Source organism: Eurytemora carolleeae, unplaced genomic scaffold (genome assembly GCF_000591075.1).
Source record: "Eurytemora carolleeae unplaced genomic scaffold, Eaff_2.0 scaffold718, whole genome shotgun sequence".
NCBI classification, from domain to species: domain Eukaryota; kingdom Metazoa; phylum Arthropoda; class Copepoda; order Calanoida; family Temoridae; genus Eurytemora; species Eurytemora carolleeae.
The window spans coordinates 119,943-140,894 of record NW_019396607.1 but is presented as its reverse complement, the minus strand read 5'-3'; the positions used below and the strand labels follow the sequence as shown (position 1 = coordinate 140,894).

General features: G+C 31.5%; 1 protein-coding gene across 3 annotated transcripts; it reads left to right on the top strand.

Moving 5' to 3' along the window:
* Window positions 1–283: 283 nt before the first annotated feature.
* On the top strand, window positions 284–16,532 carry LOC111706215 (uncharacterized). 3 transcript variants are annotated; one of them, XM_023479026.1, is made up of 13 exons: window positions 284–352; window positions 2,218–2,277; window positions 3,860–3,937; window positions 5,196–5,258; window positions 7,766–7,846; window positions 8,432–8,574; window positions 9,172–9,219; window positions 9,308–9,341; window positions 10,057–10,113; window positions 10,398–10,560; window positions 14,673–14,744; window positions 15,804–15,919; window positions 16,352–16,532. In XM_023479026.1, the coding sequence occupies exons 1-13, from the start codon at window positions 306–308 to the stop codon at window positions 16,467–16,469; spliced, it is 1,080 nt and encodes a 359-aa protein (XP_023334794.1). In that variant the 5' UTR covers window positions 284–305; the 3' UTR covers window positions 16,470–16,532. The 3 variants fall into 3 exon arrangements, with proteins under 3 accessions (XP_023334794.1, XP_023334792.1, XP_023334793.1); XM_023479024.1 differs by having other exon boundaries at window positions 10,398–10,623; XM_023479025.1 differs by lacking the exon at window positions 5,196–5,258 and having other exon boundaries at window positions 10,398–10,623.
* Window positions 16,533–20,952: the final 4,420 nt, after the last annotated feature.

The following is a 20,952-nucleotide window of genomic DNA, read 5'->3' as shown; positions in this document are numbered from 1 at the left end:
GTGTTGATTGATGCACATATGTATCATGATGTGTTGATTGATGCATATATGTATTATGTTGTGTTGATTGATGCACAATATGTATGTTTCATTTTGAGTGGATCATTAAATATATGTATCATTGTTAGGATTGATGCATATGTTTTTTAATGATATAATGATATCATGTACCGCTTGCTTTGCAAACGGCTTATAAGTTGTAATGCTTTACATTTACAAAAAATCAACGGAGTATTTGTCAACTAAAATATAAACTTACGCTGATCAAATAATAAATATATTTAGGTATTTATTACGCTGTAACAATGGTGCTAACTACAGCTGCAACAGTTCTTGGTGTTATTGTACTAAGGAAAGTTTATTACTAACTAAAGATTAAATCAAATCAAATGTCTTTTAACAATTTATGCAGAATTTTAATTTAATCTATAAAGTATATAGTACAGATACATATAGGTAGCAAATATAGAGGCCCTATAGTAAATCTAGATAAATAAGGTTGTACTTGGCTCATAAAGCTAAATGTGCCCATTGATAAATACGTATATCATGTATTGCGATTAACCCAATTTATATACTTAGATATATATATAACTCCGTCATACCCATAAAGTGATTGCTTAACTACGTTATATTTAACAGGGCATAACTTGAAATTACGCTAATCTAATTCTAATTCTAATCTAACATTAATTAATAGCTGATCGCACCCATTGATTTGGGGTTGATAGATTATTTGCTTGTGTCCATGTAGACATTGATATCTGATTGTGCCCATTGGTTTGGCATTGATCGATTATGTGCTTGTGTCCGTGTAGACCTTGAAAGCTGATCGTGCCCATTGGTTTGGCATTGATGAATTGAGTGCTTGTGTCCGTGTAGGCCTTGATAGCTTATTGCGCCCATTGGGTTGGCGTTGATCGATCTAGTACTTGTGTCTGTGTAGTCATGGATAGCTGATCGCACCCATTGATTTGGCGTTGATCGATCTAGTACTTGTGTCTGTCATGGATAGCTGATCGTGCCCATTGGTTTGGCATTGATAAATTAAGTGCTTGTGTCTGTGTAGTCATGGATAGCTGATCGCACCCATTGATTTGGCGTTGATCGATCTAGTACTTGTGTCTGTGTAGTCATGGATAGCTGATCGTGCCCATTGGTTTGGCATTGATAAATTAAGTGCTTGTGTCCGTGTAGACATTGATAGCTGATTGCGCCCATTGGTTTGGGTTGATTGATTTAGCGCTTGTGTCCGTTTAGCCATTGATAGCTGATCGAGCCCATTGGTTTGGCATAAATAGATTTAGTGCTTGTGTCCGTGTAGCCATTAATATCTGATCGAGCCCATTGGTTTGGCATTCATCGATTTAGTGCTTGTGTCCATGTAGCCATTGATAGCTGATCGTGCCCATTGGTTTGGCATTAATCGATTTAGTGCTAGTGTCCGTATAGCCATTGATATCTGATCGTGCCCATTGGTTTGGCATTAATCGATTTAGTGCTTGTGTCCGTGAAGACATGGATAGCTGATCGCACCTATTGATTTGGCGTTGATCGATTATGTGCTTGTATCCGTGTAGACATTGATAGCTGATCGCGCCCATTGGTTTGGCATTGATTGATTAAGTGTTTGCGTCTATATAGACATTGTGAAACTGAATTGTACCTGGATTAAACATTCACTGAACGTATGTAATCTTTAGTAGCTTTCTCATTTTAAAGGGATTGAGTCTATGCCACAAACTCTGATTTGATGATCTCTTTTACTTTTCAATTCCATTTCAAACTGTGAATTCTGTTAGATCAAATAATCTAAGTTTTGAATATCAGAGGTTTACACCATCATCAAGTTGATAAGATACATGGATTAGAAAATTTGAATTTGTGGCAAAGACTCAAACCATTATCAAAAAGTTTCCTGGCTTCTATTCAACGCAAGTGGATTTTACTTGAGCGCAATTGCGAGCCCTGTAATACTGCGCAATTTCGCACAATTCCGCCCATTTCCCTGCAATATTGCGCATTTCCGGGCTATTCCGCGCAATTGAATTCCGATTGTAAACTCTAATTCTAAGCTTCATGGGGGATACACATTATTATGGAAGGTTTTTAGTTACATTTTGTTATCATAGACCTTTTTAGCAGGACACCTTACTTTGAAAACTTTTTTATTTCTCGATTTTTTATTTGTTTAAAAGTAATAATATTTGTTATCAGATTACATCACCAGGGAAGGCGGGGTATTCCTGTTCCAAACTATCTCAGAACTGTTGCAAGGTAAACAATATTAGAATAAACTAACATTTTGCTTGTAATATTGATCTAATAAAAAGCATTTCGAAATGATAAACATTTTGTCCAAAATGAGGAACAAAATGTTAGAGTTTTCTTTACCATTCTGTTGGATTTGATATTATGGAAAAATATTATGATTTCTTATTTGTTTTGAATCTTCATGACAGAAGCAAATCTCAAGAACCCAGACCAAAATTTGTTTTAAAAAATGTGGAAATAACACCTATATTATTTACTCAGTGAGGCTTGGAGCATCTTTAAAGGGAGTGTTCGCGAAAAATGAAAGGGGGTAAAGGCTTAATGCGATAAAAAAGCGCTTTTGATCGCTACTAATCTTACTTCTATTTGTTGCGTCTAAAAGGAGAAAATTGTTAAAAACGATTAAAACCGAAGAACGTAGTGTCCATACAAATTCGGAAAGATGCAACATTCAACTCTGATCGTAAACAAATCAATTTTATTCCAAACAAATCATTAATAGTCATAGATTATTTTTCCACGCATTTGTATATAGTTAATATTTCATAATATTTTTGATTTTTTCAAAAATAATTTTCGCTGGCGCTGGATTTTCGAACATTCCTGGAAAATATGAAAATGTCAAAAAATTTTATGAAATATCAACTATTTACGAATGCGTCGAAAAATAATCGATGACTATTGTTTGTAATATCTGAATGATTTGTTTGGAAGTAAATTCATTTGTCGTACATCCAAAATTAGGTTTTAGATAATTGTACATTAAGCGTTTCAGGTCGTCTTTAAAATCTCATTTTTCGCGGATAACCTTGCACAAAACAGATAAAAGCTGTTACGACGTTTAAAGTGTTTACTCAAAAGTATAAAAATATTTATTTTACTAAACAGAAAAAATTAAGTTTGTTCTGTTTCTGATAAAAATTAGATGAAATTATGACATTTATTTAAATACCGTTTACCCCACTACGCATACACTTTTATTGAGAAGTAGAAAGTGATATGTCGTCTTTTTAAGGCTGAATTTGCTGAATTTTAATATCCAAGAATGTGTTTTTTTATCATTTTCCTTCGTATAAAACAAATTAACAAAATGACAATAATCAATTTCAAAATATAATGTTTCATTGGACACACTTGAAATCTGGTGTCCCAATAAACATAGAAATTTAAGGCACGACATGAAATTGTCTCGCTTTCCGATAATTGATAAATGACAAAGACTCAACGTCTATGAAATTGAAAATATGATCTTCCTTTCTCTTTATTTCTAAGATAGACGGAGATATTAAACATTTGAAAGATTTCGCTTTTATTAAATAGACTAGAAGCTGGACAGATTTATTAATATCTCCGTCAACTTTAAAGGTGCAAATACGGTAAACCACATTTTTGAATTATAAAGACTAGTTGTTTTTATTATTAACTGTCTCAATTGGAATACTATAAAAAATTTAATTCACATGTTTTTTGGGACACCCTGTAAGATCTCGGATCGTTTTTTAGTTGTCTTTTTTATTTATGATTCTATAAACTCTAAAAAATATATTTTGAAAAATAAAAACTTTTTATTGATTATTTTTTGCAGGTGGATGGCGTTCTTCTCCTACTCTAGTTATCCTCCGATAGAAAAACAATTAGAAAACCTAAATAAAGGAACTTACAGGTAGGTGTCTTACAATTCTATTTTACAAGTAGGTTATTTACAATTCTATTTTACAAGTAGGTTTCTTACAATTCTATTTTACAAGTAGGTTTTTTTACAATTCTATTTTACAAGTAGGTGTCTTACAATTCTATTTTACAATAGGTTTTTTACAATTCTATTTTACAAGTAGGTTTCTTACAATTCTATTTTACAAGTAGGTTTCTTACAATTCTATTTTACAAGTAGGTTATTTACAATTCTATTTTACAAGTAGGTTATTTACAATTCTATTTTACAAGTAGGTTATTTACAATTCTATTTTACAAGTAGGTTATTTACAATTCTATTTTACAAGTAGGTTATTTACAATTCTATTTTACAATTAGGTTATTTACAATTCTATTTTACAATTAGGTTATATACAATTTTTATTTTACAATTAGCTTATTTACAAATTACAATTATATTTTACAAGTAGGTTTTTACAATTCTATTTTACATGTAGGTTATTTTACAATTAGGTTATTTACATTTCTATTTTACAAGTTGGTTGTTTACAATTCTACTTTACACAATAGAAACATTTGAATTAAATTCGTTTTTTAATTAGAAACGTAACTTGTAACTAAAGCTGCTATAATTTGAGATCGAATGTAACCTTAAACATTTTTAAAGAAATGTACGTCGAAAAAACGTCGTTATGCATTTCTACTAACATTTTTTGTTAAAAATTTCTCATTTTCAACAATAATAAACCTGCCCTGCTGTCATGTGAGATGCCACAAAAAATTTGGATCCGATTGGTTTAGCTGTTTTGACATTTATTGGATACAGTCAAACAAATACCCAATCTAGCAAAGTAAATATTTATCATGTTTTTACATTAATTTTCAAGAGCATATTAAAATTGTAGTTGGGTATCAAACATAAAAAGAAAGAAAACGAAGAGTGTATATGTAAAATTTATGAATAATCTGTATTCTTTAACAATTCCTATTATGTTGTCGGTATTCGGACTCGGTATACGGAATCCTGTATTCGGTGTTCGGTGTTAGGTGTTGGTATTTATTATACGGTATTCGGAATCTTGCATTCGGTATTCGGAATCTTGTATTTGGTATTCGGAATCTTGTATTTGGTATTCGGAATCTTTTTTTTGGTATTCGGAATCTGTTTTTCGGTATTCGGTATTAGGTATTCGGTGTTCGGTGTTCGGTATTAGGTATCAGGTATTCGGTATTAGGTCTTCGTTGCCATTTTGAAATGCCAAATTTAGCTTGCCGTGTGAGGACCTTCAACCATTTTGGAATTTTGATGATTTTAATGATATTGAAAATAGGTAAGTGTCGGGTTGTATGTATTCTAACTTGCAAATAGAACTGCAGTTAGATTTTATGCATCAATTAAACTGCACCAGGTCCCATGTTGCATCACAAGCACAATATGCATCATGAAGTACGTCATTACTTGTTGCATCACTAGCTCATGTTGAATCACTTGATCAAGTGGCATCGCTAGTTAAAGATGCATCTCGATTTCAAGTTGTATCACGAGTTAAGGTCGCATCACGACCTTAAGTTACATTACAATTTTTCAACTTAGATCACTAGCTTATGTTGCATCCCTTTTTCAATTGCATCACGCTCATAATTTGTATCACGAGATCAAGTTGCATCACAAACCTAAGTTATATTACGAGATTAAGTTGTATCACATGTTCGAGTTGCATCACGAGCTTAAGTTGCATCAGGAGCTCAAGCTAGATCACAAATTTGCAACCCAACCTAAAGTTGCATTGCGCAATAATTTTGCATCACTTGTGCAAGTTGCATCACGATCTCAGTTTTCATCACGGGCGTAAATTGTATTTTGCACATTAACAGATTTTAACAGAAATAAAATTTTATTTGTAAATATAAATATAGAACTTTTATAAATATCTAATCAAAATAACATAATAACATAATAACATAATAATTGACACTTAGATATAGAAGGGGCAATTTGTTTTTTTGGTTATGTTTTTTTATAAAGTAAAAAATTTTGTTACTTTTTGAAATTAAATTTGACAAACACAGATATTCGTTTTCTTTTTGTTTTAAAGGACGAAGAAGAAAATGAGGTGTGGGGCTTAATACCTAATCTCAAGATTAGTACCATTAAGTAATAGTTTATTAAAATTCGAATAAACTTCACACTGTTCAACAATAGCATATTAAACAGATTTTAACTTATTAAATATCAAAAGTGTAAAAATTTTTCACGGATTTAAAACAAAAGTTTCATATATATTAATTCAAACATTCTTCTTTAATATAAACTAATTCAACAAGAAAAATTGGTTAAATTAAAAGTGTCCTTTTCAAAAATTCACGAAAAATCCACGAAAATACATGCCATGTAAGGAAAATACATGCCATGTAAGGAAAATACATGCCATTTACGGAAAATACATGTCATGTATGGAAAATACATGTCATTTATGAAAAATACATGTCATGTACGGAAAATACATGTCATGTACGGAAAATACATGTCATGTATGAAAAATACATGTCATGTATGAAAAATACATGTCATGTATGAAAAATACATGCCATGTACGGAAAATACATGTCATGTACGGAAAATACATGTCATGTATGAAAAATACATGTCATGTACGGAAAATACATGTCATGTACGGAAAATACATGTCATGTACGGAAGACGTTCATATCAAGACATAATCATTTTTTTACATTGACATGCACATTGCACATGCAAGTTTGGGAAAATTTTCATTCAATTAAAATTCTAAATTAATTTTTTTGCATGTCAGACATTTTTTGATCATTTAATTTCTTTTGTTAATTGAATCCAACACCGGAATGAACATTTTAAATCCGGAGGGTTGAAAAGATATTTTTTATGCATTAATAAAAACAAATTTCAGAATAATATTCACTTCATTAAATGTTAACTTTAAAATAAACTGCTTTACATGCCTAACTATCATAATTATTAAAGACCTAGAAATAACGTTTTTTGTTTCTTCTAGACTACGATCTAATCGATCAGGGTTGATTTAAAAGTATCGACTTTTTATACGGGCATATCCGGTTCACTACATATCCGGTTCACTACATCTTCACTAGATAATGTGGATCTTCCTTGATTGAAAAGTTTCAATTAAACAATTTCAATAATTTTTTTTCTGAAGCAGAATTGTGCAAGGTTTTATAGAAAAACACGAATGAAAAAAATCACTTTTTTAAAAGATTGTCATGCACTAGACGAGGGTTTTATTGGCCGATTTTAATTCTAGCAAGCCATTCTTTAAAAAGATCTCTTTACAACTTCTTTTGTTGTTGAAAAAAAAACACACATATTTTCATTGTATAAAGACATTGTATACATACATAAATAATTGTTTGTCAAACATGTTTTACATAAAGATTTCTACATAGCCTGCTAAATAAATTAGTGAAAAAAGTCCATTGCTAGTTAGGGGTTGAGAAGACAACCTTTTTTTTTATAAAAATAATTGATTAAAAAAATGTATCTACTAAATAAAGAATAGTTTGAAATTAACAAATTACTAATCTTAGTTTTTCGTGACATTTATACAAGTTTACTTTTACTTTACGTTTATGAACAAAAATGGCCGTAGTCAGGGCGAACCATAGTTTAAATATCCTAAATAATTATTCTGCAAATTTTTTTTGAATAATCTTGATTTTTATTGCAATATATTAGTTGATATTGGATTTCCTGATTTTTATTGACATTGAAAAATTCTTTAAAATTTGACGATGGATAACATTTTTTGCTTTTTCAGAATAATTTAAAAAAATTGTTTTTAAGGTCTGTGGCCCCAGATGATTACTGTTATAACATAAAGGATTACGATCATATGTTTCCAAAGAAGAAATCTCCGATTTTTAGGAATTTTTCTTTATCTTTAGCTAAAAATAATAAAAAAATATATGTAAATATTTAGTATCTAATGTTATCAGAATTTGAGACTTAATTTTAGGTGAACTTCCAGTTTATTAATGATATCCCTGAGTCAAAACTGTACTTTCCAACCTTTGACTGATCAGCGAGGGTAGAGAACTCAGTGTAAATTAAATGCTGTGGAAAAAGACGTAAAGTTTAATTGTTCAACAATTAAGAGAATAACAAGCATTTCTGTAAATAAACAAGGAAAAGTTGATTATTTTTCATCAGTTAAAGGTTTAAAGGGTATTGTTGTAAATCTAGGATCCCGCTCTTTTTTAACAAAACAATCAATCCGGGGTTTTCTTCTTTTTTTATAATTGATTGTATTCATGAATTTTGTAGCTGATTTATTTCTTAAAACCGGAAATAAATTACAACTTCTTGACGAAATTTCCTGTTCGACAAAAATAAAGAAAACGACAAACATTCCACTGTTTTTTGTTTATCACTGTACTGTATCCGATACAAAAATGCTCTGCAAAATAATTTTACATTTTTTTTTCATGAAAAAGGGATAAGAAAAATTAGACAACGGCCTTGGTTTAACCATAAACTTTTATCGACCACAACAACTAAACCCATAAAAACTAAACTCACAACGCCTAACAACATCAGTACAACAGCTCAACATCATCAACTTCAAGATATACCACATCTAAATACAAAGCCAGGGATTTGCAATCAATATTTTAAGTTTGGACATTTTTTAATGCCATTTTTATATTTTAGCTTTTTCCAAGTGAGTCGAAAAAATCAGCTGTTTTCAAAGGAGGTTGTGGATAACTTAGCAATAAATTTACACTCTAAATGTTGAATGCCACGTAAACCTATAAAAACTAATAAAAATACTTCTAAAAGATCTTGTATTTTATTAGACAAAAATTCCTACTTAAAGCATGTCAAGTGCCAAAAATGTTACAATAAATAATCTATTGATTTCCAAAAAACTGAAAAAATTGTAAAAAGTGGAAAATAGTTTAAACAAAGGAATTTGCCACAAACTCTGATTTTCTAATTCCCTATATCTTTGTCACCCAATGTCATAGACCTTAGATATTTCAAACTTTGAATTCTGTTAGATCAAAGATATTGGGATTCGAAAATTTTAGTTTGTTGCAAAGACTCGATTCTGTTTTCTTTCGTTTTCGGTGTTCTTATAATTTAGGCTTACACATACTAACTGCATCGTGGTTGAAATAGCGTCAATTTTTGGAAAAGCAGAAAAAAATTAATTTGAAGGATCAAATTGCAATCCCTTTTCTGTCTAGTGGTGAAAAAAATTGTGAAAAACGGGAAGCCAGTTTTTTCGCCGAAAGGTAAAATTTGTAAAATTTGTAAAATGTGTAAAATGTGTGATCACTTTAAAGCTTTTTTTTTTATTTTCTTTATTTACATTTTTTTCAGGTTCCCAGAAACTGAGAAAAGCCAAGCTATACAGGAATAAAGATGCTTAGTTTTTTTTGTTAAAAGAATATCAACGCAATTTCAAGTGCCATTCTTTTAAATAATTTCATATCCGATTCACAAGGATACAAAATGAAAATAAAGCAGCAAAAAATGAGATTTTCTTGTTCTTTTTCTGAAAAAAAGGAAGAGATAAAAGAAAGGAAATTAACGAACAAAGATAATATTCAAAAAAGAAAAACAACGATTTTCTCATTATTGTTACACAGATAAAGAATTTAATGGTACTGCTGTGAATCGGGCTTGGAACTCTATGAATAGAAAATCGCTTTCAATCATGTCTGCAGTACTTTAAAACTAAATGATGAATAAATCTTAACGTAATAATATTTCATATAAACTCAATTGTTTTAACCCTGATATCTTTGCAACCTGATGGTGTAAACCTTAGATATTTCAAACTTAGATTATTTGGTCGAACAGAGCTGAAAACTTTAGAATGGTGGATATCAGGATTAAGGCTTAATCTACTCTTTTTCTTAATCTCCAGATTAAATATTGCTTGTTTACCTCGTGACTTTAATCTTCAGATTAAGTTTCCGACGGGATATCTGGATATCTCATTCTAAAGTTTTCAGCTCAGAATTCATAGTTTAAAATATCCATTGAGCTGCATATATATAGGAGTTAGAAAATCCCATATTTTTAATAATACATTTGACAGATTAATAATAAGCATAATTTATTAGTTCTAAAGATAATATTTCAAAGAAAGATTTCTACAATGAAACAGTAAATCAGAACAGGTGCATTCTTATCAATCCATTTTCATTCTTTTATGTAAACTATTCCTTTTAATAATTTTTTATAAGAAACATTAAAAATAATTTATGCCTATTGTAAGTAAAATTATTATCAATGTTCACATGTATTTAACAATTAACAATTAACAATTAACAATTAGCAATTATTAAAGGGGGGTAGAGAGGTGAAAGTGCTGTAGAATAAAATTATAAATCTAAAAAGTAAAAAAGCATTAAAAAATGTTCCAATCTTTTTTTCAAACAGCAATGAAATAATCATTTTTCAGTGTTGTTATACAGATAGAGGACGGAGAAACAGATACTCTCTTGGGACCTAACCCTCTATCTAGAGATCTACTCTATCCTGAACCTAAAAGAGATCTACCCTATGCTGAACCTATGCTAGATCTACCATATCCTGTCTCCCCCTCTCCAACTCCTGACACGAGGGTAAGGAGGTCTGATCCGACCACTGCAGATAGGGGCTTGAGATTGTTGTTCATGCTTTTAAAGGTGATCTTGTCCTTGGCATGTTCATTTTATGTTTAAAGCATGTCAAGTGCATACTCTTTTCCCTAATCAAGGCATGTAAAGCATGCTCATTTCCTGCTTCAGACAATTTAAAAACTTGTCATGTTTTGCTTCAAGCATGTCAAGAGCACATTCATTTCCTGCTCTAGGCATTTCAAGAACTCGTCATTTCCTGCTTCAGGCATATCGAAGCATGCCCATTTTCTACTTGAAGGGACTGTAAAGAAAAACTGAAAGGGGGTATAGACTGAAACCTAAGTTCTATCTGATGTTCCTGTCTCGAGAAATAAAAAAAAAATGTGTCAAATTTATACAAAAATCGGTATATACCAAATTTTGTATAAAAATAGTAGGTTTAAGCAGATCATATTCAGCAAATACGCAACCAATTTGAAAACGACGATCGCTACTAATCTTACTTCTATCTGTTGCGTCTATAAGGAGAAAATGGTGAAAAACGACTCATAACGAAGAACATAGCGTCCATACAAATTCAGAAAGTTGCAATATTCGACTCGGATCGTAAGACATCATTTAATTCCAAAGAAATCATTCAAGTATTGCAACTAATAATAATCGATAAGATTTTGATACATTGATGATTGGTATATAGTAAATATTTCATAATTTTTTTATTTTTTTTTAAATTTAATGCACTTAAAACGACGATATTTTTCCGGTAGGTGTCTCTGCCACGTGAAATCATTCAGATCATCGAGAGCAGAGACACCTGGCGGCCAACTAATTGGCGTTTTAAGTGCATATTTCAAAAAACAAATAAAAAATATTATGTTAAATACCAACTAAATACAAATTCATCGAAAATTATCGATAATTGTAGTTTGTGATATTTGAATGATTTGTTTGGATTTAAATTGATTTTTATACGATCAGAGTCGAATATTGCAACTAAATTTGTATGAGTCATTTTTCACCATTTTCTCCTTAAAGACGCGCAATAGATAGTAGTAATTTTTCGCCGTAATCCTATAGTCCCTTTAATTTTTTGTTAACCTCCCGTTCAGGCATGTCAGAAGCTTGTTATTTCCAGCTTCTGATATGTCATAAACCTGTTATTGCACGCTCCAGGCATTTCAAAAACTTGTTATTTCTTGCTCCTGGCATGTCAATTTTTTCCTATTCTGGCATGTCAAAAACTTGTTTTTTTTCTGCACATTTTTTTTCTGCATGCCAAAAACTTTTTAGTTTTTGCTCCTGAAATGTCAAAAACGTGTTATTTCCTGCTCCTGGCATGTCAAAACCTTGTTATTTTACGCTCAAGGTATTTTAAAAACTTGTTATTTCCTGCTCCTAGCATGACATAAACATGGTAATTCCTGCTCCTGATTTCTTACTTCAGGCGTGCCAAAAACATGTTATGTCCTGCTCCGGGCAATGTCAAAAACCTGGTATTTCCTGCGTCTGGCATGTCAAAAGCTTGTTATTTCCTGCTCTTTGCATGACAAAAACCTGGCATTTCCTGCTCCTGGCATGTCAAAAACTGTTTATATCCAGCACCTGGCATGTCAAAACTTGTTATTTCATTCTCCTGGCATGTCAAAAACTGTTTACATCCTGCACCTAGGATGCCAAAAACATGTTATTTAATTCTCCTGGCTTGTAAAAACTGTTTATATCAAGCACCTGGCATGTCAAAACTTGTTATTTCATTCTCCTGGCATGTCAAAAACTGTTTACATCCTGCACCTAGGATGCCAAAAACATGTTATTTAATTCTCCTGGCTTGTAAAAACTGTTTATATCAAGCACCTGGCATGTCAAAAACTTTTTTGATTCATTCTCCTGGCATGTCAAAAACTGTTTATATCTAGCACCTGGCATATCAAAAACTTGTTAATTCATTCTCCTGGCATGTCAAAAACTATTTATATCCTGCACCTGGCATGTCAAAAACTGTTTATATCCTGCACCTGGCATGTCAAAAACTGTTTATATCCTGCACCTGGCATGTCAAAAACTGTTTATATCCTGCACCTGGCAATGCCTTAAGCTTGTTATATTTGCATTATGCACCTCTAATCATTCTTTTTATATTTGATTGATAACAATGAATTTCTTTAGTAATGCCTAATTTGAAGTGACCCTCCATGCAAAGATGACAATGTCCGATTTATAACGGTACCCTTAAAACCTTAATATTTGATCAAAATGTGGAAGATATCATCGTTTTTCTGACCCAAAAAAGTTTTCACTTGGTGGGTGGATTTTTGGTAACTAATTATTTGGTACCTAACAATTTGGAAACTAATAATTTGGTAAATAAGAATTTGGAAACCCGACAAAATGGAAACTAATAATTTGGAAACCGACAATTTGTATCTTGACAATTCGGTGACCTGATAATTTGGAAACCGACAATATTGTAACTAACATTTTGTATAATACAACCTAACCACAAATTTCGGCTAACAATTTATTAGTTAGATAAATAAGGCGCTCAGCCCAGATATTGTCTTGACCTAACCAATAACTCCACATATTGGATATCATTGTATTAGTTTTTAAAATATGGCCGCAGCGCTCAGCCCCCTAGCCTGTCCTGGCCGCACCGCTCGGCCCAGAAATCGTCTTAACCTAACCTAACCAAATTGCGAGGTTACCAAATTGTCAAGTTACCAAATTGTTCGGTTACTAAATTATCAGTTACCAAATTGTCAAGTTACCAAATTGTTAGTTACTAAATTTTAGTTACCAAATTGTAAGTCACCAAATTATTAGTTTCCAAATTGTTAGTTACCAAACTGTGTGTTACCAAAAATCCGCCAATCGTTCACTTCTGTAAAAACATTTATATCGAATTCACACTTTATAATACAAAACTGTTGTGAATCGGGCATTAGCATCTTTGCATGGAGGGTCACTTAAAATTACACTTACAATCCCTTTAAATTTAATTATAGTTTGATGTTAAATATTTGTATAGGTGGTGGACTGGCATCCTTCGTGTTTATGTATAAAGAATAGGCATGCAATCTGAGCTAAAAACTTTAGAATGGGATATCCTTAATCCCGATCGCTTAATCTGAGTATCCAATGTACACACTTTGATTTTCTTCCTAATCCCCTTTTTTGGATATCCCTATACTGTATAAAAGTTACGTTTGATAACAATTACAGATACAATGCTATATCAATTGGACTAATATCCGATTTAACTAATGTCAGCTGTTCACAAGCCGGCTTTTAGAGCATTTAAACAAATATAAATTTAATCATATTAATATGAAATTATTAAAAAAACATATTTTATCACATTTGAGGACTATAGCCATTTGAACGTTTGTCATAATAAACATTAATCCAAAACTTAAATTCGTTCAATCAATCATTAGTTCAATTGATATGACACCATCAACACCAGAAATGCGCAAAAATTAAAAACTGGTTTTTCAAAAGTTAATGAGCGTATCTGTAATCTCTAGAAATTAATCTAAAGAGTAAATTAGTCTTGATATTAGCAAAAAGAGAGGATCAAGTATTGATCTCGATATCCACCATTCTAAAGTTTTCAGCTCTGTTCACAAGCCGGCTAGAGCCATTTTGAACGTTAGTCTTAATAAACATTAATCCAAACCTTACGTTCGTTCAATCGATCATTAGTTCAATTGATATGACACCATCAACACCAGAAATGTGCAATAATTAAAAACTGGATTTCTAATCTCTAGAAATTATTCTAAAGAGTAAATTAGTCCTGATAATAGCAAAAAGAGAGGATTAAGCATTGATCTTGATATCCACCATTCCAAAGTTTTCAGCTCAGATGACTTAAGGTTACAGTGTACACTATACACTCCGTGCTAATGTACACTTGCGCTGTTTCTTGGCAATACGAAATCCTTGATCAAGCAAAGGTTAAAGGGTATCGTTGTAAATTGGACATGTCACTCTGTAAACGAAGGGTCACTTGAAATTATGATTACAGTCCCTTTAAGCTCAGGAGATATATACATGTACAAACATTACATTTTGTACATGTACATGTAACAAGATCTTGATGCTGTTCGTAGGTTAAAGTGCTCTGGAGAAAAGCAGCATCATCTGAAAAAGAGAAGAAAAAAGAAGTTTCACCAAAACCAGAGGTGGGATTTTAACAAAATAAAAAAATTCATATTGTAACCCCTTCAGTCCTCATACGGACCTGTAGCTAAGATGTAACAAGTATTAGCTCAATAGCTCGGGATAGGGATAGTTCCATTGATGTAACCCCTTCAGTTCTCATACGAACCTGGAGCTAAACTCAGAGTGGATAGTTCTATTGATGAAACCCCTTCAGTCCTCATACGGACTTGGACCTAAGCTCGGATTGCAAGTAGTCCTGCTTATAAACAAGAAAGCATATTGCTCTTTTGTATATAGCTATAGGTCGGACAAAAGGTGGGGCGGATGATAATTTGCCAACATGGAGAAATATTTATCCGTTAAGAAATGCCAACTCAGAGAACACAAGTTGGTTAATTTATCCAATAGGCAGTTCGACACGGCTTGAAAACGATGCAAAAGGAAATAGAATGAAACAAAAGTTAGCATGCACGAAGTGTCTGGAGACGAAAGTTAGCAAGCACGAAGTGTCTGGAGACGAAAGAGTAATTCGTCGTACGAGACAAATGAAAGGCGGAGAAACTGTCAGAGAGCTCCGACTTTCCATATGGATCATTAGTTTCATTTTATTTGTTCATTTTTCACTTGTAAATACATTTCTTCCTATAATCTATAACTCATGTCTGTTTCAGGCTTTAGATTTCCTTGATTTCATACCAGTTTTAAATGTTGCAATATAATCTCAAGTTGTGTTATTTGTCATTTTTCTTTAAATGTGTGGGGTTGAAAATCAGTCAGAAAAATGGATACAAAAGACCGAATTATAAATGCCCGATACGACATTTGCCGAAAGGTACTTTTGCCAGACATTTTCATCTGTCCGAACCGGAAAAAATGTCGGGATAATGTAGTGTCGGGAAAATGTAGTGTCGGGCAAATGTAATTCGGGCAAGTGTTCCTCCGGGATTTTGTAAGTCGACCTTTTGCAATTCTGGTTTTTGTATCCACTCCAAAAAATGAGGATACCTTAGTTTTCCTTGATCCTGGGTGTAAAGGTTACCGTTGTGAATCGGCCATGTCACTTTCTATCTGTATTGTAGTTGAGTGGTGCCTGGAAGGATTTAACGAATAAGATGATGGAGGAAAGATGGAAGGCGGAGGAGAGAAAGGAGATTATTGGAGAAGAGTGGAGGAAAATCTCTAGAATATTCGATAGGTAAAACAATTCAGGACTCGACTCAAACTCAAATTTTATTTATCTTTTATCTTTGCAACCTGATGATGTTTTCTATTTTAAACTTTAATCTAAATCAGAATCATAGTTTAAAATATAAAAGGTCTGTGACATCAGGTTGAGAAAATTAGAGTTATTAAAAATATAAAGTGATAACCAGAAAACAATGGAATAGGAAGGCGACATCAAAGCAATAATAAAGTGTATTAGATGTTCTTTCAAAGCTAATAGTTTTACTAGACACTCATTAAATAAATAATTTAGTAATATGGGTCCGTTTACACTACACAATTGCTGTGTCTCTTGCTTATTGGACTTTTTAAAGTTATAACTTTTTTTCCTTTTTCAGAGTTTTCTGGTTATCACTGTAATTTCTTCTTAAGCGAAAATATCTTTAATTTATTTAATTTTCAGGTTTTTATTGATTGTTTTTGTGATAATGTCACTGATAAACACTATCTGGTGTATTTTTACATCTCCGCATTTCCCCGACAGTGAAACTGATGATGAAGACATTCCTGATTTTAAATAAACATTGTAATAAAATACAGTACAGTACAGTACATTACAGCACAGTACAGTACAGTACAATACAGAACAGTACAGTACAGTACAGTACAGTACAGTACAGTACAGTACAGTACAGTACAGTACAGTACAGTACAGTACAGTACAGTACAGTACAGACAGTACAGTACAGTACAGTACAGTACAGTACAGTACAGTACAGTACAGTACAGTACGGTACAGTACAGTACAGTACAGTAATGTACAGTACAGTATATTATAGTTTAGTATAGTACAGTACAGTAGAGGACAGTACAGTACAGTTCAGTATAGTGCAATACCGTGTAGTACAGTGCTTTACAATGCATTATAATTCAGCACAGTACTGTGCAGTACAATACTGTGTATAAGAGTATATACAGAGTATAAAAATTCAGCACAGTATTGTACTGTACCGTATAGTAATAGTCCACTACAGTACAGTTCAGTACTGTACATTTTACTTCAGTGCAGTCCAGTACCGTTCCAAACTTAGAAAAGCTTAGGCTGATTTATTTTTTCTTGAATTACAGAGAGACCCATTAAACTATGAAATAGGAAGACATCAAGCCAATCTTATTGGTCTATAAAGCAAATGTTTTACAAGCTTGAACATTAACTAATAACTTAAGTCCATAGAACAGTCTGCTAGAGCTGTATAGTATAAATGGTATTTGGGCATTTTACAAAAAGAAAGAAAATGAAGAAATTTAGTTTGAAAAAAACGAAGTAAAGCAATTAATTTTCAAAATGTAGATTGAAACTTTGGAATGCATAGTCCGATTTGGCGTATTTTAGAAGGGATCAAAAATAGAGAATTTCCAATGAAAAATCTTTTGCATTGTAGCAAACACTTAGAGGAAAAATTTATGAAAGTTTTAAAAGTTATTTAAAAAACCTTTTTTTATTTCCAAAAGAATTTCTGAAATAAAATAAAACCATTTTCGTTATTTTTACATTTTTTGTTGTATCAATGCATTCCGTAAAATGATACTTATTTTGTTTTTTAATAAATTTTAAATTTTAAATCTTTTGCAAACTTAATTAATTGTTATTAATAAGCCAAGATTGTAATTATAGTCTCACCTTGTGTGGGTAACTCTGTATCTGATTTATTACATCTATATATATATATAAAGTTTGTGTATGTCTGTTTGTATGTCAATTCATAACTTTTGAACCCCTTGACAAATTTGTTTCAAATTTTGAAGAACTTGGGAGACCCACGGAAAAAATCTTAGCTTGGTTTTGAGATTTTAATTTAAGTACGCCCACTTGTATTGGAAAAATAGCTAAAATCGAAATTTTACAACTCGGGTTTCAAGCAAAAAGGAAAAGTCGTTTCGCGAAAAAAAAATTTATTTGCGACCTTTTCGTTTCATTTTTGCATTTCGTTTGCTCGCGAGAAATACGAAAATTTTCTTTTTTTCGCTAAATTTCGCTTCAATTTGTATCGAGAAAAATAGTGCTAAAATTTGCTAAAAAATAATGCGAAATTTGGCGTTTTCGCGAAACTTTGCTTCGTTTTCGCTTCATTTATTTTCATGAAAAAATGCGAAATTTCGCGAAAAAGTTTGCGAAATGCGACCGAAAATTTTCGCACTTTTCGTATTTTTTCGCGAAACGTTTTGTTCGCTGGAAACCCTATTTACAACCAAGCGCAGGTAAACGGCGGGGAGTAACTATGAGTACCCTCGGCAACACTGCAGGTTCTTAATCTTAAGCAAATATATAATATATTTAACTTTTGTCCAATCAGCTGATATTTATTTCTATGTTCTTTCTTGTTATTTGTTTAGTAAATGTATTATTTTAAAATTATCTTAAATTAAATATATATTCTCTAAAATTTATTTTGCTACATTTTAAGTAAGTTAAGGAATCAATAGTTTTTATGATAAATTAATAATAAATTGCGAAAATCTGCTTTTCACACTGTAGAAGATGTAAAGATGTAAAATGTTCTGAAAATGGGGTTTCTTTCTTTCTACTGAACACACGATGAAGTGTGTTTATATGTGTGTGTGTGTGGGGGGGGGGGGGGGNAAGGTGGTTAGGACAAACCAAGATTTTTTATTCGAAAGTGTTTTTAAATGAAAATAAAGCTAAAATTATAGTAACATTTTTTTCAGATGATTCTTAAACTTATCTTTTAATGCATATGTTACTGTTAGGGTTCAAAAGAGTCGGATGAACAAATGCAAATCTTAAAGCAATAATATGAAAATATATTTTGTCAAATTTTGTAATTGGCGAAAATTCAAAAAGAAAGAATAATACAATTTTGCACCTTAAATATAATTTTTATGGCTCCAAGCAAATAGTTTAACTCGATGTTAGAAATACCACGTTTCTTTTTAAACAGAATCTATTTTTTATTCATTTAGTTATTCATATTGATATTTGGTATTTCTCTATATATTAATATATTATTCATTGTTCATGTTTTAAAAAATCGTTTTTCTTGTAGTTGTAAAAGCAAAAACAGTGAAGTAATTATCGTCTTGGTTTTTTCTTTCAATGTCGTTGCTGAAGATTTTGTAATGATTAAAATTTTTTTATATTAGGGCACATTTAAAAAAACTAATTTGTTAAAAATACCAAAATTCTTATTGTCACTTTTTTAGACAAATAAATTAGACAGAAGGTTGGCCACTATATATTCTTTTTTATCGTTATTCGTTATCTGAAAATATAAACAATTGTTGAAAACTTGTCAGGTTTTTGATTTTATTTCTATTTTTAAAGGTAGAAGCCTTAAAAATGATGTTGTAAATTTTGATTGGTTATATGTTAAGGTGAATTAAAAAATGCTGTGGGAAATTTTTAATTTCTCTTAATTGGTTAATTGTTTTATTTTAAATAATAGTACTTATATTCTTTTAAATCATGGACTCTTATCTTTAACATACAGGGTGTCCCAATAAACATGGTAGAAAGTCGTCTTCGATTTATGATATTTAATGCATGGCAAAGCAAGTAAAAAGACGAGGCTGTACGTCTGACGAACTTTTAATATAATGGTCTACCTTTCTTGTATCTTAAAAATTGACGAAGATATTAGATATTAAGACAATTTTGATTTATTAAATAAATTGAAGTTTGTACAAATTTTGCAGTATCTCCGTCAATTTTGCAGATACAAAAATGGTAGTGCACATTTTGAAAATCTCAAGACCAGGGGATTTCGATATTAAATGTTTGAGGTGGAACACTGCAATAATTGTGCTCATGAAAAAATGACACATGGATCGAAGACGATGTAAAAGTCGTCACTAAATTCCTAAGTTTATTGGGAACTTTTGTGTTTAATACCCTTAATCCCTTTCACTTAATCTCGATATCCACTGTAGACACTTTTAATTTTTGCTTAATCTCTTTTTGGGGGGATATTCTTGCTGAGATCTGATCAATGAGAGTTCTCTAATTTATGGCACCCAAAATTTTTTTTATTATTGTATACAACTGTATATATAGGCTAATATACCTGGTATGAAACCTTGTGGTTTAGATTGCCCAACTTGTCCCTACATCGAGCCGGGAACAGTTATACAATCCTCTAATACCAGCTCTAATACCAGCAAGAAGATTGAGTTGAATGGAACTTTCAACTGTAAGACCAGAAATGTAGTTTACTGTATTACATGTGAGAAGTGTATACTACAATATATACTATATTGGACAGACAAAAAGATCTTTAGATGAAAGAGTGAGAGTACATATTGGTTACATTAGAAATCTCCATACAAACCAGCCTACATGAAAACATTTTAACCTTCCTGGACATGAACTCTACCATCTAAAAGTAAGCGTACTAGAGAAGGTTTGGGACCTTGAAGAAGTTTACTTGAAGTACAAGAATTTAAATACATCAGAAATTTTGTGACTGAACTCAGAGGAATGAACAAAAAAACCAGTTTTCTTTTTAATTGTAAACTGTAATTCAGTATTCAAAAAAAGAGTATTGTTTATGTCCAATTCTTTCAAAGATTTAAATACCCCTCCTTAAACAAGCCGCCCCCGCCTGATTTAAGTAAAACTTCGTTAATTAGATGGACCCCCACAGGCCACAACCACTCTTTACACTTTACAAATAAACAGCTAGTTTTTAATTTTCCTGACAGAAACAATCTCAAGGAATAATAATTGTCTTAAAACATTCTTTAAAAAATGAATATTTGCAAATTATCTTTTTCCATCTCATGATCTGAGTTCGTTCCTCTTTTGCCCATTTATAATATTTTTTTTAAATAACCTTTTTTGTTTGTTTTTTCTTGTAGTTTTTAACATTTTTACTATAAATTTTGATGGTTATTATATCGTTAGAATTGACAAGGGTCAACCTAGACCGAAATATATTTTTAATAAAATGTAGAACATATACTTTTTTTTAATTTAAAGAGGTTTGTTCCATCGCCATCACCGAATTTTAAATATAATTCTATTTCTTTTTGGGAACCACTGCACTA

What these genes read in the sequence shown, in the direction of transcription:
- LOC111706215 (XM_023479024.1), top strand. Translation starts at nt 306, where the DNA reads ATGGTGCTAACTACAGCTGCAACAGTTCTTGGTGTTATTGTACTAAG. An exon ending in TTTAATGATATTGAAAATAG is followed by an intron (nt 5,259 to 7,765) that starts GTAAGTGTCGGG and finishes ATTGTTTTTAAG; the next exon opens with GTCTGTGGCCCCAGATGATT. An exon ending in AGAAAAGCCAAGCTATACAG is followed by an intron (nt 9,342 to 10,056) that starts GAATAAAGATGC and finishes ATAATTTATTAG; the next exon opens with TTCTAAAGATAATATTTCAA.